This window comes from Stegodyphus dumicola, chromosome 5 (assembly GCF_044657685.1).
Source record: "Stegodyphus dumicola isolate Sdum_Otavi_A_Nest chromosome 5, ASM4465768v1".
Lineage (NCBI taxonomy): Eukaryota > Metazoa > Arthropoda > Arachnida > Araneae > Eresidae > Stegodyphus > Stegodyphus dumicola.
In genome coordinates this window covers 34,171,321-34,188,410 of record NC_140772.1, presented here as the reverse complement: position 1 = coordinate 34,188,410, position 17,090 = coordinate 34,171,321, and the positions used below count along the sequence as shown (strand labels likewise).

The 17,090-nt window shown below is 31.3% G+C and overlaps 2 protein-coding genes across 7 annotated transcripts in view; one reads left to right on the top strand and one right to left on the bottom strand.

Moving 5' to 3' along the window:
• Positions 1-8,479, bottom strand: part of aux (cyclin-G-associated kinase) — a 113,214-nt gene extending 104,735 nt beyond the window's left edge. Inside the window, exon 1 of the mRNA XM_085816562.1 lies at positions 8,112-8,479. Within this exon, the coding sequence (XP_085672688.1) occupies positions 8,112-8,241 (130 nt within the window). The 5' untranslated portion in view covers positions 8,242-8,479. The remainder of the gene's footprint in view (positions 1-8,111) is intronic.
• Positions 8,480-8,900: 421 nt separating this feature from the next.
• Grip84 (Gamma-tubulin ring protein 84) overlaps positions 8,901-17,090 on the top strand; it is a 116,021-nt gene continuing 107,831 nt past the window's right edge. For 4 of the 6 annotated variants that reach the window (XM_085816554.1, XM_085816556.1, XM_085816559.1 and 1 more), the window contains exon 1: positions 8,901-9,206. In XM_085816554.1, the coding sequence (XP_085672680.1) occupies positions 9,154-9,206 (53 nt within the window). In that variant the 5' untranslated portion in view covers positions 8,901-9,153. The remainder of the gene's footprint in view (positions 9,207-17,090) is intronic. The other 2 variants (XM_085816560.1, XM_085816557.1) reach the window with 1 other exon arrangement.

Genomic DNA, 17,090 nt, shown 5'->3' with positions numbered 1-17,090 from the left:
TACATTAAATTAATAAAAATTAGCTTACAATCCTAATTATTTTAACTAAATCATTGCTAATAACAATTTTCCAATAATACCATATTAATTTATTTACTCCTTACATTTAGAACAATGCATAAAAATAATATCCTCAAATAATTAAAAATACTAACTTACCTAATCTTCTACAGAATCTTGAGTGCATGGCAGATCACAAAATGTCCATTTTCACCAGATTTCTAGCACCGCCATTCAAACTTATCTGTAATATCCTTCCTTTCACAGAATCTCATTTCACACCCACATGTTCGACACTCATACTTATCCGCAATTAAGCAGTTCTTTTCAACTACACATAAACACAATAAAAATTTTAGATTTACTTTATACAGTCAAAAGTCGTTAATCCGGACTCGTCGGGACTTCGGCGATTCCGGATTATCGATTTTTCCGGATTATAGATCATCAGTTTAAATCTCGTAAGATGGCATGCAGAAATTCTAAAATTAAAAATATGAAACCGTAATTTATGAAATAAAGAACAATTATGATCTAAAGGGTATCAAAATTTGCAAAAAGAAAAAGCTTAATATTTATTTGTTTACTTTATTAAACATTTCTTTCAATGTAAGTTGTTTAAGTTTTGCTTCGTTTCATGTGATAATACTTTCTCTTTAATTCTATTAAACAGACATAATTTCTTGTTCAGTTACAAAGTTCCGCTGTTCAAGTCCTATAATTTCTGTGTCTAGAACACCGATTAATTTGTCAATCGAAATTTTTTCGTTTTCAATAACCTCTGTCACTTTCTTCGCTATCGAAAGCGAATTATAATGACGAGGAACTTGTTTTAAATCATATCAAAGACGGAGCATATCGAGATGAAATACTACATTTGGTAAGGAATTATAAGCCAAATAAAATAAAAACATCTGCGCTGAAGATAAGGATAGTGTTGACAGATCAACTTCCAATTCATTACGCGCCCGCTGCGGTGATCCCCCCGCCGAGCAGCTGGAAATTGATAAACAGATTTCGGATTTCAAAACATACTTTCGCTTTAGATCCTTTACGTATTAACAAATATATATCGGAAATTCTATTTGATATAATCGAAAGTTTAAGCTTACTTTTATAAAATTGCTCTTACAGTCTGCAAAAAATAATAAGCCGGATCCAATTCGAAAATTAAGGAACCACGCAATCATCAACATTAACTGAAATAGATAATTAGATAATTTTAGCTTATACGTCCATTATACATAAAACGCGCACGCGAAAACGTATTCTGCACTTGCGCACACTCATATGCGCAGTCGTAAAAGGTCTTACGCGCACGCGTAAACGCCTATGCGCATGTGTCAACGCGGCGCATGCGCAGAAAGTTTTTAGTTTTGAGGTCCGGATTATAGATCATTCCGAATTATGGGTGTCCGAATTAACGACTTTTGACTGTATACGGCCATGGGATCCAAATATTAAACAACACTGTTTCACAGAACATAGAATGAAACTAATGCTGTACAGCAGATATTTTTACAAATTTAACCCCTTTTCCGATTAAAGAACAGTGATTCGTCCATTAATGTCACATGACATATCTCATGATCTCTCATTTCCCTCACACAAAATGATGCGTAATCGGAACTGAGTACTTCTCACATTATTCCCAAAGTCCTAGATAAGTAACCTTTATCGCCTCCAAAATGTCGCCAAACTACCTGTTACCATATTCCAAAGATCAGCCATCCTTCCTTTCACACAATCTCATTTCATTCCCACATGTTGGACATTCATACTTATCCGCAATTAATCCTACACTCATACACCATTCAACCAATTCTTTTCAAATATCAGATAAACGCAATAAAAATTTAGAATTCACTTTAGATAGCACCATGCAATCCAAAAATTAATCAACACTCTTTCACACAACACACAATGAAGCTTAATACAAAATAATATAGTACAGTCAAAAGTCGTTAATTCGGACACCCATAATCCGAAATGTTCTATAATCCGAACCTCAAAGCTTCAAACTTTCTGCGCATGCGTCGCTTTGACGCGTTTAATGTATAACGGACGTTTAATGTATAAGCTAAGCTAAAATTATTTAATTATCTATTTCAGTTAATGTTGCAGATTGCATTGTTCCTTAATCTTTGAATTGGATCCGGCTTATTATTTTTTGCAGACTGTTAGAGCAATTTTATAAAAGTAAGCATGAACTTTCGATTATGTCAAATAAAATTTCTGATATATATTTATTAATATGTAAATGATCTACAAAGCGAAAGTATGTTTCAAAGTTCATTAAACAAAAAATGGAATTTCTACAAAAAATGGATAAAGGCATATCCTTTGTTTATCTAAACTTTGTTTATCTTTAACGCCGCGGCGCCACCACGCAATGCAATGAATTGGAAGTTGATCTGTCAGCACTATCCTTATCTTCAGGGCAGATGTTTTTATTTTATTTGGCTTATAATTCCTTATTAAATGTAGTAATACATCTCGATGTACTCCATCTTTGATATGATTTAAATCAAATTCCTCGTCATTATAATTCGCTTCCGATAGCAAAGAAGTAACAGAGGTTATTGAAAAAGAAAAAATTTCAATTGACAAATTAGTCGGTATTCTCGACACAGCAATTATAGGACTTGAACAGCGGAACTTTGTAACTAAACAAGAAATTATGTCTGTTTAAAGAATTAAAGAGAATGTATTATCACATAAAAAACAAAGCAACTTTAACAACTTATATTGAAAGAAAAGTTTAATAAAGTAAACAAATAAATATTAAGCTTTTTTATTTTTTATTTTTTTTTTTTTTTGTAAATTTTGATACCCTTTAGATCATAATTGTTCTTTATTTTATAAATTACGGTTTCATATTTTTAATTTTATAATTTCTGCATGCCATCGTACCAGATTTAAACTAATGATTTATAATCCGGAAAAATCGATAATCCAGAATCGCCGAAGTCCCGACGAGTCCGGATTAACGACTTTTGATTGTACTACAGATATTTTTCCAAATTTATGCCTTTTTCCGATTAAAGAACTGTAATTCGTCCATTAATGTCACATGACATATCTCATGATCTCTCATTTCCCTCACACAAAATAATGCGTAATCGGAACTGAGTACTTCTCACATTATTCCCAAAGTCCTAGGTAGTAACCTTTATCGCCTCCAAAATGTCGCCAAACTACCTGTTACCATATTCCAAAGATTAGCCGAATAGTCTACGCGTAAAAAATAACTAAACAGATTGAAATTCAATCTAAACAGGTGGCATAAAATTAAAAATATCATTGAATATCATACAATTTCAATTTTTAGTAAAAGTATAGTTTAGGGTACTCCTTGGCGAAATTTGGCGTTACATACATACCGATTTTGTCCAATTCTTCGACTCGTTATTTTGTCCTGCGAAGTGGCAATTTTTGCGCCAAAAATCACCGCTACACAAAGCCAAAATAACAAGACAAACAACTGCACAAACTCGGTATCCATGTACACATCGACTTATTTTCACTTGAAAAAAAACACCGAATTACACAAAAACGGCATTGCGCACTCCTTTGACTTTATCCATGTAGACGTCGACCTATTTTCACTTAAAAAAAAATCCTCAAATTGCACAAAAATGCATTGCGCACTCTTTTAACTTTATCCATGTACACGTCGACCTATTTTCACTTAAAAAAAATCCCAGGATTGCACAAAATTGCATTGCACACTCCTTTTACTTTGTCCATGTACACATCAATATATTTTCACTTAAAAAGTCAAAGGAGCACCAAAGTCTACAATATAGGCAAACAAAAAAATACATAATCTCAATAAAATACATTTTAAACCAAACAATAAAATAACATAAAAAAGGAAAAACATGTGGCTGATCTTTGGAATATGGTAACTGGTAGTTTGGCGACATTTTGGAGGCGATAAAGGTTACTACGTAGGACTTTGGTAATAATGTGAGAAGCACTCAGTTCCGATTACGCATTATTTTGTGTGAGGGAAATGAGAGATCATGAGATATGTCACGTGACATTAATGGAAGAATTACAGTTGTTTAATCGGAAAAGGGGGGAAATATGGAAATTTCGTATTTAGCTATATTCTGTGTTGTGTGAAACGTGACATTAATAGACAAATTACAGTTCTTTAATCGGAAAAGGGGGTTAATTTGGAAAAGCTTCATTGTGTGTTGTGTGAAATAGTGTTGATTAATTTTCGGATTGCATGGCGCTATGTAAAGTGAATTCTAAATTTTTAATGCGTTTATCTGATAATAATAATGAGATTGTGTGAAAGGAAGGATATTACAGTTAAGTTTAAATGGTGGTGCATGAAATATGGTGAAAATGGACATTTTGTGAAAAGGAGTGTAAGGAAGGGTACGTGGTTTACTTAAAGTAGTTTGAGTATAGGTGAAATTTTATTAATTTCTTATTACTTGGTGAATAGACTTCCAGTTGACTACTGGATTTAGGATTTAGAAATTAGCAGTAGTACTGCAGCCAAGTAATGAAGATTCTGAAGAAGATTAGGTAAGTTAGTATTTTTAATCATTTGAGCATATTATTTTTATGCATTGTTGTTCTAAATGTAAGGAGTAAATAAATATGTGGTATTATTGGAAAATTGTTATTAGCAATGATTTAGTTTAAAGTAATTAGGATTGTAATCTAATTTTTATTAATTTAATGTATGTGCTTATTTATATTTTAAGTAGTGTTTTTTAATTTAATTATATTTTAATTTAATGATCGTGATTTTGTGAGTTATATATTTGTAAAATTTTGGAATACGTTTGAGTAGTATACGTTGAGTATTTTCATGCATTTTCGTGAAATTTTTCTAATTTATGAGAAAAAAGCAGTGTACATGGATATAGTGAAGAGTGTGCACAATGCCATTTTTGTGCAATTCTGGGATGTTTTTTTAAGTAAAAATAAGTCGACGTGTACATGGTTTAGTGATATTTTAATTAAATGATAGTTATTTTGTGGATTTTATGTTTGTAGGAATTTGGTATACGTTTCAGTTGAAGTAAATGTGTATGGAAATAATTTAAATATTTGACACTAAGTATTTGTAACTATTTTTAATGTTTGCGTATAAATTCGTTGGTGACGTTTATAATATAATAGATAATTTAGAGGTAAAAGCTTTTGGATATTTTATTTATTTTATACGTGGAAATGCTCATTCTTGGAAAGGGTATATACTTTTTCGCGATCAGGTAATTTCATATATGTGCTTTTTACCGAGTTTAAAGATTAAGAAAATTTTCCTGCAAATTTTTGTAATTTATGAGAAAATAGCAGTGTAGATGTATAAAGTTAAGAGTGTGTGCAATGCCATTTTTGTGCAATTCTGGGATGTTTTTTTAAGTAAATATAAGTCGACGTGTAAATGGTTTATGTGTATGTGCTATTCTGAAAAACGCGCAAGGAGTTTGTGATTCTGCACTTTTTCCCAATTTTGCAGTTATTATTTGTCATGATTAAGCAGTTTTGTTACATAAAATTTCTAGCATCAGTGTAATTCGCCTAGTACATTGTTGGAAAAAGTGTTGAGTAAATAAAAAGAAAAGAAACATGTCTTTACTTCGTGAAGACAAATGGCGGTGAAAAAAAAATAGAAGGTTGCTGTAGCAGAGTTGGTCACCAAATTTTTTCGCCAAAAAATCGCCAAGTTACCATAATCCAAAGATCAACCAAACATGTTATACATTTAAGCACTACCAAAAGCAAATATTCACTTACCATGATTTTCGTACACTCGTACTTCGTACACTAAGAGCCACGTAAAAATCAAAATATCAATCATACTGAAATAACTTTTTTCAAACCAGGTACTCTTTCTAATCGAATGCTTCACATAGTGACCATCTGAACCTTTCTTCCTACAAACCCATTCAAACGGTTTTAACACACACCACAAAAACGCTTACAAAACATCCCATGATTCAAAATTTCCCAGAATCATGCACCCGATTACATCACAATAGGGTTTCCATAACATTCAATTAATCAGGCTACCATAAACGAAACAACAACTTGGCGATAAAGCAAACAACTACTTTGCCATAATACAAGGGGTACCTTAAAGTCTACTCTACCCCAATTTTTGAATATAACCGTCACCACACATATTCCATCAAATACGACTCTAAATGGTGGCGAGCACTGCCCTGCTGACGTTTATTACTTCATTTAGCCTTGCCTCACAATCACTCAACAGTTGGGTATGACAGTTGGTTTTGGGCTCTATAAAATTGTAATTGTGATTTACAGTGAAATGTTCATACCTAGCATTTCTTAATTCCTCTTTCTTATATCCTTTCCAGCAGTTTGATAATATCATGCTGCCATCTGCGACGTTTTCCTGGATGGCAGTCATCAATGCTGTAGCGCAACGATTGGGAACGGTGACCAGAAAACCCTTTTTCTGTTTTTCAGCAAAACCCCCGAACACCCATTGTTCCAAAGAACACATCCAATGTTGTTTTTACTTTTTGTAAAAAGACTTTCGTCTTTTTCTATGACTTTTGTCATCTTCACCAATTTTATTTCTTTTAAGAGACATCAAACTATTTGCACATACCTCCCTAAAGTAGTTATTCCAGTTTTACTGTCGTATCATGGCTGATTTCTAACTGAAGTTGACAAAATTCAATTTCTGTCAAACTGCGGCGTCGATTTCTGATACCACAGAAAAAATGAACGACATTGACGAAGAAGAGACACGAGCCTTTAACCATGTTTGGCTTCTCAATCCTTTTTTTTTTTTTTTTTTTTTTTTCACAGCAAGAATATATGCAACACCATATAGGAGCTTTGTTCGAGTGAAAAATTAACTTCAGCGAATAATTTTGAGAACAAAGTCAACTGCTATCAATTATTCCTTTGTCCCAATGGAATCTTATGGCAGTCTCTTCTTCATTAGGTAACTAAAAAATCATGTAGTCCTTCGTATTAAAAAAAAATGGCAAAATACGGCCAAAAGAAATAATGAGATGGTATTTCAAACAAAAACTAGAAATCTCAAGCCTCGATATTTCAAATGTTAAATTCTCGAGCCACAATATTTGGCATGTTGTTATATCATTGCTTTCTCATTTTTTCTTCATTTTTAACCGACGCTATTTAACCGACGACTAAAATAGAATCAAAATAACTAGTGGGATAAAAGTCCAACTCTCTCAAAGTGCACAGATTACCTTTCTTTTTGTCCTTATTAATAACTATATAACCTTGGCTAATTATATACTTGGGTGAGCAAACTAGAGTTAAAACTAGTGAAATTCAAATATTTATTTTTTACCTTAAAAAAACTTCAAAGATACCACGAAAATTGAAATAAATTCTATTTTGATGGTGCTTGAATATGGCAAAGTGCATGAAGGCCATCTGCCTAAGGAGAAGAATGCCTTCGTGGACTACTTTCTGATGGAAGCTGTTACACATGGATTCAAGATACACAAGCAGCCAGTCCTTGAAAACCAATTTTGAAGGCAGCCTGTTTGCCTATATTCCAACACAGATCAAACTGGTAGACTTCAATTGTCTTAATTGTTTTGGAGGGGAGGAATAAAACAAAATTTGAAACTAATGATGAAAACATAGAGAAGTGTCCATAATTTATTTACTTACTGAAATATTAAATATTAGTAAAAAATACCTTTGGAAAACAGGAGGCAAACAATTACAGACTGTTATCAACTGAATAATTTTATATAATTCAGACTACACATAAATTTTAAACGTTAATTAACAATTATATAAATTATAAAATATTCAACTTTAATGGAATAGCATTAGATTGCTACCAAAATAACATTTAAAAAAAAATGTGGAGTAAAATAAAGTATTTACATAGTAAATTAAAATTCAGAATTCAGAAAAATTAAATGCAATACTAATGTAAAAGAAAAACTATTTTTACGCAATAAAGTTCATTATAAATTTAGTTAAAGTTTCAATTATTATACATATTTAAATATACGAAAGAGCTTTCCCAGAAGTAAAATTAAACGTTACTTTATACATGAAATGTATTAAATATTATTAAAAAATTACATATGTTAAAAACGAGGGCGTCTCACCTTCGGCTATAACTCTCTTCACCCGCAATTTTTGTTTTTCAATTTCTACTACTTCACCTACAAACCCATGCTCTTCTCTTGGTGTGTTGCTGGAAAAATAACCAATAGCAGATTTAAAAAGATCTGACATGTCTTTTATTATATATATAGATATATATTTCTATTCACGGTAGTAGCATTATAACAGGGAAAAAATCATTGAGCTTTAAACGAACAACACGAAACCAACAGAGCCATGAGTGAGCTCGACGAATAGAAACACTTCTTTCCTTCTTCTTCGGAGGGTCGTTTTTGTTAGACATCTGATGTGGCCAGCCTAAAAGTTCAGATTTCCTTTTAAGTTCGAATAATACCTATATATTATTTATTTCTTTTAAACAAGGGAAATAAAATTTCAAATGTGACATTATGAAGTTTTTTTTTAGCGCTCATCTGACTTCCATGAACTTATTCTTAGGCATTGGTCTAATAATAGGTTACAAATTCGCATGTATTTATTAAGTCATTAAATATACACGAAGATTGTTATGTACTCAGACTGCATTTTATTAATCATCAAATTATCTAATGGTTGCAAATTCTTTATAAATTTTTTTAAATGTTAAAAAAAAATTCATTAATTACACAAAATTAAAACTTATTATATACTAGAATTTTACTTATTCTTTGCTGAATAACAATTTAGTTTGATCTATATTTTAATATAAGAAATTAGATTGTCTTGTTTATTCAGTAACGGTATTCCTAACTCTGGTCAATAATACAACTCAACTTCTCTTTATCTTAAGGCGCCCTTGTATTTAAACTGTATATTTGTGTTTTGGTGTAAATAATTTTATTTCTGCGCTGTAAAAATAATTTTGTTGTCAATAGATACATTTTAGAACTTACTTTTAGAAAGTATTTTCAACATATGTGTTTCTTTCATTACTCCTGTAATAAGATAAGAATGAACTAAAATATATAAATTTATAGTGAAATTTTATTCGGTATGGTGTCGTCTCCGACGCGCTAAGGTGGTATATTTATATTAAATCTCATCATGGGAGATTTTAAAGTACGTCATCACGTAAGTGAATTAATCAGACTTCTTGGGTATGTATTTGACATTTTGCTTCTAAATACCTGATATGTTTTAATGTTACAGATATTGTATTGTCATTAGCAAATCCTATACTTCAGTTGACTGAGATACCCGAGGAAAGAAGAAACTAGCTTTACGTTAACTATTTCATGTGGAAAGTATTACGAAGAGCAGACAGTGACCGAGATTCAGAAGACTGTAACTATTCTGTCATCTTAGAGAATCAATAATATTTTGGTTAATCTTTACATTATGGTAACTTGGCGATTTTTTGGCGAAAATTTGGCAACCAACTCTCCTACAACAACCCTCTATTTTTTTTTCCCCGCCGCCATTTTGTCTTCACGAAGTAAAGACATGTTTCTTTTCTTCTTATCTACTGAACACTTCTTCCAACAATCTACTAGCCGAATTACACTTATGCTAGAAATTTTATCAAACAAAACTGCTTAATCATAACAAATATTCACTGCAAAATTGGGAAAAAGTGCACGATACTATACTCCTTACGCGTTTTTCAAAATAACACATACACATAAACCATGTACACGCCGACTTATTTTTACTTAAAAAAACATCCCAGAATTGCACAAAAATGGCATTGCGCACACTCTTCACTATATCCATGTACACTGCTTTTTTCTCATAAATTAGAAAAATTTCACGAAAATACATGACAATTTTCTCAATCTTTAAACCCGGTAAAAAGAACATATATGAAATTACCTGATCGCGAAAAAGTATTTACCTTTTACAAATATGAACATTTCCACATATAAAATAAATAAAATATCCAAAAACTTTTACCTCTAAATCATCTATTACATTATACACGTCACCAACGAATTCATACCGCAAGCATTACAAATACTTAGTATCAAATATTTAAATTATTTCCATGCACGTTTATTTCAACTAAAACGTATACCAAATTCCTACAAACATAAAATTCACAAAATAACTATCATTTCATTAAAATAGAATTAAATTCAAAAACACTACTTAAAATATAAATAAGCACATACATTAAATTAATAAAAATTACCTTACAATCCTAATTACTTTAAACTAAATCATTGCTAATAACAATTTTCGGTTGATCTTTACAATATGGTAACTGGTAGTTTGGCGACATTTTGGAGGCGATAAAGGTTACTACCTGGGACTTTGTTAATAATGTGAGCAGTACTCAGTTCCGATTACGCATTATTTTGTGTGAGGGAAATGAGAGATCATGGTATATGTCATGTGATATTAATGGACAAATTACGGTTCTTTAATCGGAAAAGGGGGGAAATCGGGTAAAAATCTGGAAGTTTTGTATTTGGCTTTATTCTGTGTTGTGTGAAACAGTGTTCGTGAATTTTTGGATCCCATGGCCGTAACTAAAGTGAATTCGAAATGGGTATTTATGTATGTATTAATTTAATGTATGTGCTCATTTATATTATAAGTAGTGTTTTTGAATTTAATTATATTTTAATTAAATGACAGTTATTTTGTGAATTTTATGTTTGTAGGAATTTGGTATACGTTTTAGTTGAAGTAAACGTGCATGGAAATAATTTAAATATCTGACACTAAGTATTTGTAATGGTTGCGGTATGAATTCGTTGGTGATGTGTATAATGTAATAGATGATTTAGAGGTAAAACTTTTTGGATATTTTATTTATTTTATATGTGGAAATGTTCATATTTGGAAAGGGTAAATACTTTTTCGCGATCAGGTAATTTCATATATGTTCTTTTTACCGGGTTTAAAGATTGAGAAAATTGTCATGTATTTTCGTGAAATTTTTCTAATTTATGACAAAAAAGCAGTGTACATGGATATAGTGAAGAGTGTGCGCAATGTCATTTTTGTGCAATTCTGGGATGTTTTTTTAAGTAAAAATAAGTCGACGTGTACATGGTTTAGTGATATTTTAATTAAATGATAGTTATTTTGTGAATTTTATGTTTGTAGGAATTTGGTACACGTTTAAGTTGAAGTAAACGTGCATGGAAATAATTTAAATTTTTGATACTAATTATTTGTAATGCTTGCGGTATGAATTCGTTGGTGACGTGTATAATGTAATAGATGATTTAGAGGTTTTTGGATATTTTATTTATTTTATATGTGGAAATGTTCATATTTGGAAAGGGTAAATACTTCTTTGCGATCAGGTAATTTCATATATGTTCTTTTTACCGGGTTTAAAGATTGAGAAAATTGTCATGTATTTTCGTGAAATTTTTCTAATTTATGACAAAAAAGCAGTGTACATGGATATAGTGAAGAGTGTGCGCAATGTCATTTTTGTGCAATTCTGGGATGTTTTTTTAAGTAAAAATAAGTCGACGTGTACATGGTTTAGTGATATTTTAATTAAATGATAGTTATTTTGTGAATTTTATGTTTGTAGGAATTTGGTACACGTTTAAGTTGAAGTAAACGTGCATGGAAATAATTTAAATTTTTGATACTAATTATTTGTAATGCTTGCGGTATGAATTCGTTGGTGACGTGTATAATGTAATAGATGATTTAGAGGTTTTTGGATATTTTATTTATTTTATATGTGGAAATGTTCATATTTGGAAAGGGTAAATACTTCTTTGCGATCAGGTAATTTCATATATGTTCTTTTTACCGGGTTTAAAGATTGAGAAAATTGTCATGTATTTTCGTGAAATTTTTCTAATTTATGAGAAAAAAGCAGTGTACATGGATATAGTGAAGAGTGTGAGCAATGCCATTTTTGTGCAATTCTGGAATGTTTTTTTAAGTAAAAATAAGTCGGCGTGTACATGGTTTATGTGTATATGTTATTTTGAAAAACGCGTAAGGAGTATGGTATTGTGCACTTTTTCCCAATTTTGCAGTGAATATTTGTCATGATTAAGCAGTTTTGTTAGATAAAATTTCTAGCATAAGTGTAATTCGGCTAGTAGATTGTTGGAAGAAGTGTTCAGTAGATAAAAAGAAAAGAAACATGTCTTTACTTCATGAAGACAAAATGGCGGCGGGAAAAAAAAATAGAGGGTTGCTGTAGGAGAGTTGGTCGCCAAATTTTCGCCAAAAAAACGCCAAGTTACCATAATGTAAAGATCAACCCAATTTTCCCAATAATACCAAATTCCTTTCCACCTTACATTTAGAACAATGCATAAAAATAATATCCTCAAATAATTAAAAATACTAACTTACCTAATCTTCTTCAGAATCTTGATTACGTGGCGGATACACTTTTCTAATTCATTCAATAAAATTATTGAAAGATTTTTTCTGCGAATTTTTCCTCCATACTTCCTCCGCTAAATGAAAAGCAAACTTCTCTTTATCACAATGCCTAAATACCCATTTCGAATTCACTTTAGTTAGGGCCATGGGATCCAAAAATTAAGCAACACTGTTTCACACAACACAGAATAAAGCTAAATACAAAATTTCCACATTTTTTCCTGATTTCCCCCCTTTCCGATTAAAGAACCGTAATTCGTCCATTAATATCACATGACATACCCCATGATCTCTCATTTCCCTCACGCAAAATAATGAGTAATCGGAACTGAGTACTGCTCACATTATTACCAAAGTCCCAGGTAGTAACCTTTATCGCCTCCAAAATGTCGCCAAACTACCAGTTACCATATTGTAAAGATCAACCAATATTTTTTATTTCAATTTAATCATCTATTTATGTCACACCTGCCATCCTCTGAAAGGTTATTGTTAGAAAAGCATTAACGGTATATTACCTTGTTATAATTTTACACCATAAAAATTGATTTATTCTCATAATTTTAAATGACAATAACCAATAATAAAAACAAAAGCATTACTTAATTATTTAAAATGCACATGCACATTTTTGCTGCCTATGGAAACAAATTATTTTAGAAGTTAGAAACCTCATGGTTCTTAGAGCTGTTAATAATTAAGAACACTACGTAAACAGCCGTGTTACAAATTAGCATTGACACCTCCCACCCTATTTTCTTCCTTTCATCCCGAACCGAGATGAAACCGCCATCTATCTACGAAAGAACTATCTACGAGAACCGGCATCTATCTACAAAAATATATCTATTCGTTGTTAAAAAATTCAGAACAAATAATAATAAATAAGGGAAGAATAATATAAATCTGCAAATGCGAACGACAGTGATAATTCAACAAAATGAATGCAAGAGGAATGGTTGCAAACTTCGAACAAGCGAATAGGATAAATCCGCTGGGTTACCAGGTTTGAACTATTATCGCCAAAGTTGGCAATGTTTACATTTACTGGGTTCTCTGCGGAAATGCTTCCAAAATTTACCTTTGGCGAATCATTTCATTTTTTACGCCAAGATCGGCATCAGAAAGGATGGGCACGAATTTCAAGATGATGAAAATTCTTCCGTCTGCTACACAAAACCAAAACAAGAAGTTAAAGACTTAACACAATCTTGGTGTTCATGTATACATCGCCCTATTTTAACTTAAAAAAAAGTAGAGAATTGCACAAACTAGGCATTGTGCACTGCAGCTTTGTCCATATACACATTGATCTATAATCACTAAACAAAATCAGGAAGCTAAAACAAAGTTAAAACTATCATGTTAACCAAAATAATTCGCTGCTGTCTTAACATACAGATACGAACAAATAACCAAAAGTACACAAACAGAGAGTAATAAATAACCAAAAATACATATTTCCTAACATAAAAACATTAAACAACAAATCTTTTAACAAAAATTAACACACACAGATGAATAAATAAATTAAACTTCAATTTTTTAACATACCTTTTTTCATGTGCATACGTTCACGCTTCCCAAGCACCATCTCCTTCATCCTCCACGTAAGCAATTCAATTAAATTTTTGGTCGTTTTGGCTCATCCACTGTTAATGACGGGTAAATGCATATTATAGTGTCCAAACCATCAACTTTCATCCTCTTACTTAGCTCAGACATACTCAAATGATGTTATCCACGTCAAAATACAACACCAACGCACATGCAACCAAACACAGCAATTGAAAATAATGGTAAGATTAAAATCCCGGTCCATACAAAAGGGTTACTATTACAAAAAATAGCCTAATCTCAATTTATCACAACACGTTTGGTGATATTCGTGGAAATAACGCCTTTTTAATGACAAAAACTAAAAAAAAATCCAGAATTTTCTCCAACATTATCAACATTAGGGTTACCAAAAAACCTATTTCATGCAGCGGGCTTCCAGATTTCACAAACAATCAATACCACTTGGCAATTTTTTCAGACAGAAACCAAGGGGTACCGTACAATAAAGATCAGCTGTTTGTTTTTATATTCTTTTTGCACATTTGTATTTATTCCAAAAAATTAATATAATAATTTTCATTAAAAGTGCAATAATTTTTTCTTACCCGTTTATTTGATAATATAACATATGCGGTGATTATTTCATATATTTCTAATAGAATTTAAAAGAGATATTTATTGACTTAAAATTTAGATCACATCAAAATAAGTATGTATGATCCACTAGCAAACTGATTCAATGAATCGATTAACTTTACTGAGTGAACAAACAATGATAGTATGAGCAAACAAACAGGTGTAGCTTTATTGAGAACTCATACTGGTAGCATGTGAAGAAAGTTTCATTCTCATTTTGGGTGAGAGAGGAATGTTTCTCCTCTAAAATGGGAATCGTTTAATTTGTTTGCCAACTTTCCCAATACCCCCCCCAAAAAAAAAATTCTCAGTTTTTTAATATTCTTTTTATTCCAGAATTTTATTATTAGTTCTGGGTAGAAAAGAGCTTTTAGAGAATCCCAAAACTACAGTGGAAAGAAATTAATCCAGGGAATTAATGGTTCATTTGAGTTTATTCTTTCAATACATTTTGCTCTTTGTTCCATTTTTGTATTCTTCCTAATCCCATTCATCAATGTTGCATATTGAGCTATCAGTCATAAAAAAAAAAAAAAAAAAAAAAAAAAAAAAAAGACTCAATTTAGTGAGCAAATTGTTTTGATCTGATCAGATGAAAGAACAAATCTGTCAATTTCTATTTCAAAGCTGTAGTAATGTCCAAACTAAATCCCTGTAATAACAATAAATTTCATTTTTATTATGAACATAAAAACTAATTTAAGCAAAATAATTTGTTTTACTCTATATGTGGATTTTCTTAATCAGGTAAAAGTTTACAGTTGGGTGCCCCTTGTTTTCATGGCAATTCTTTTTTAACACCAAGATCGGTGCCAAGAAGACACAATTTCAAGATGGATGCTACACAAAACCAAAATAAGAAGTCAAAGAATTGCACAAACTCGGTGACCATGTGCACATTAATCTGTTTTCACTTTAAAAAAATCAGAGAATTGTACAAACTCGGCACTGCCTAGACTTTGTCCATGTACGCATATATCTATTTTCACTTTAAAAAAATCAGGAAACTAAAACCAAGTTAAAACTATCATGGTAACCAGAAATGAAGTTTCATCACCAAAACTGAACAAAATTTGTCTGAACTACTCTTACATACGCCCTCGCTTGGCAACAAAATTCTCGCCAAATATTTTTAGAGAGGAACTCCATAGCCCCATATTACTATAAATTTTTTGTCTACATTTCAAACTTAAATGTCTTCAAAAAAGTCTTCTTAAGCCTAAAATGTCTTCAAAAGCACGGTTTTCACACATGCAAAAACCATGTTTTGAACACACAATTTAAGCTAAAAGTCCGAAACAAAAAAAAATTTTTAGATAGCAAAAACGTAAAGTTTCTAACCAAAAATATTTGACAAGAATCCATGTATGCAGCAATATGTTTTAGCTTCAAAAATCATCTACGAATTGCACAATCTAGGCAGTGAAGGAATCTACGAACTACGCACACCTCTATTTAATAAATTAACATAACAATAAATTTCAAAGAATACCAGGTACACAGCATTCTGTTTAAAATTAAAAAAACATCTACGAATTGCACAATCTAGGCATTGCGCACAAATCAACAAAGTAAACTAAAATAAATTACAAACAATTCAAAAAACAACAATAACAACAGAAATTCATTGTAAAAAAACAATGAACATAACATTCTAGAAAATAAAAACAATAAAATAAAGTGCACTTACCATAATACATTCAGGAATAAAATTTCGCCAGTCACACAACGTCTGTGAACAAAAGTGCCACGATTTTGCTATATCACATGTCTTTCTGCGATTCAAAATTTCGAAAGTAACGATAAAACTTACTCCAAAGTCTCTTTTAAGCTTTTCATATTACGTGAAACTAGTCACTTCCAGTCTTGCATAATTTTTACCGAGCCACCGGGTAATCTCCAGTACCTTCTTTACATTATAATAAATCACCGCCGAGAAATCTCTAGTGCCTTCTTTATCTTATAATATATCTTGATATTATCAAGGTTAACTTATACTCAAGGCCTGTCAGTGTGATAATATTCTTCTGTGTTTTTGGTGGCCTCCATTCAATATCTACTGACCGCAAGATAGCGCTACTGTTCTGCTACACTTTGCAATGTTTGCAATGAGCAGAAATGTACCAGAAACAAATATTGTCTTTTTATATGCAAAATTTAAAAACGTTTAATCTGTAGTAGTCAATTATACATTTCTTTTTTAATAAAAATATTTTTATTTAGAAAGAAAGCATGAAATTTCAAGTTATCTTCCTTTTTTTCATACATAAACGCCAGCTACTTGATCCGAAATTTTTGGGCCAATCTTGTTTCCGTTTTGGCGGACACCCTTTTCATAAGTTTGCATCCCATTGTGTAAATTTGACACCAGGAATATTCGGACAATTTATGCTGCATTGATCTACTGGTATACAAACATTGTAATGCCTTTACCACCAAAGTATGAAATGCTAGCATTCTATAGAATGCCT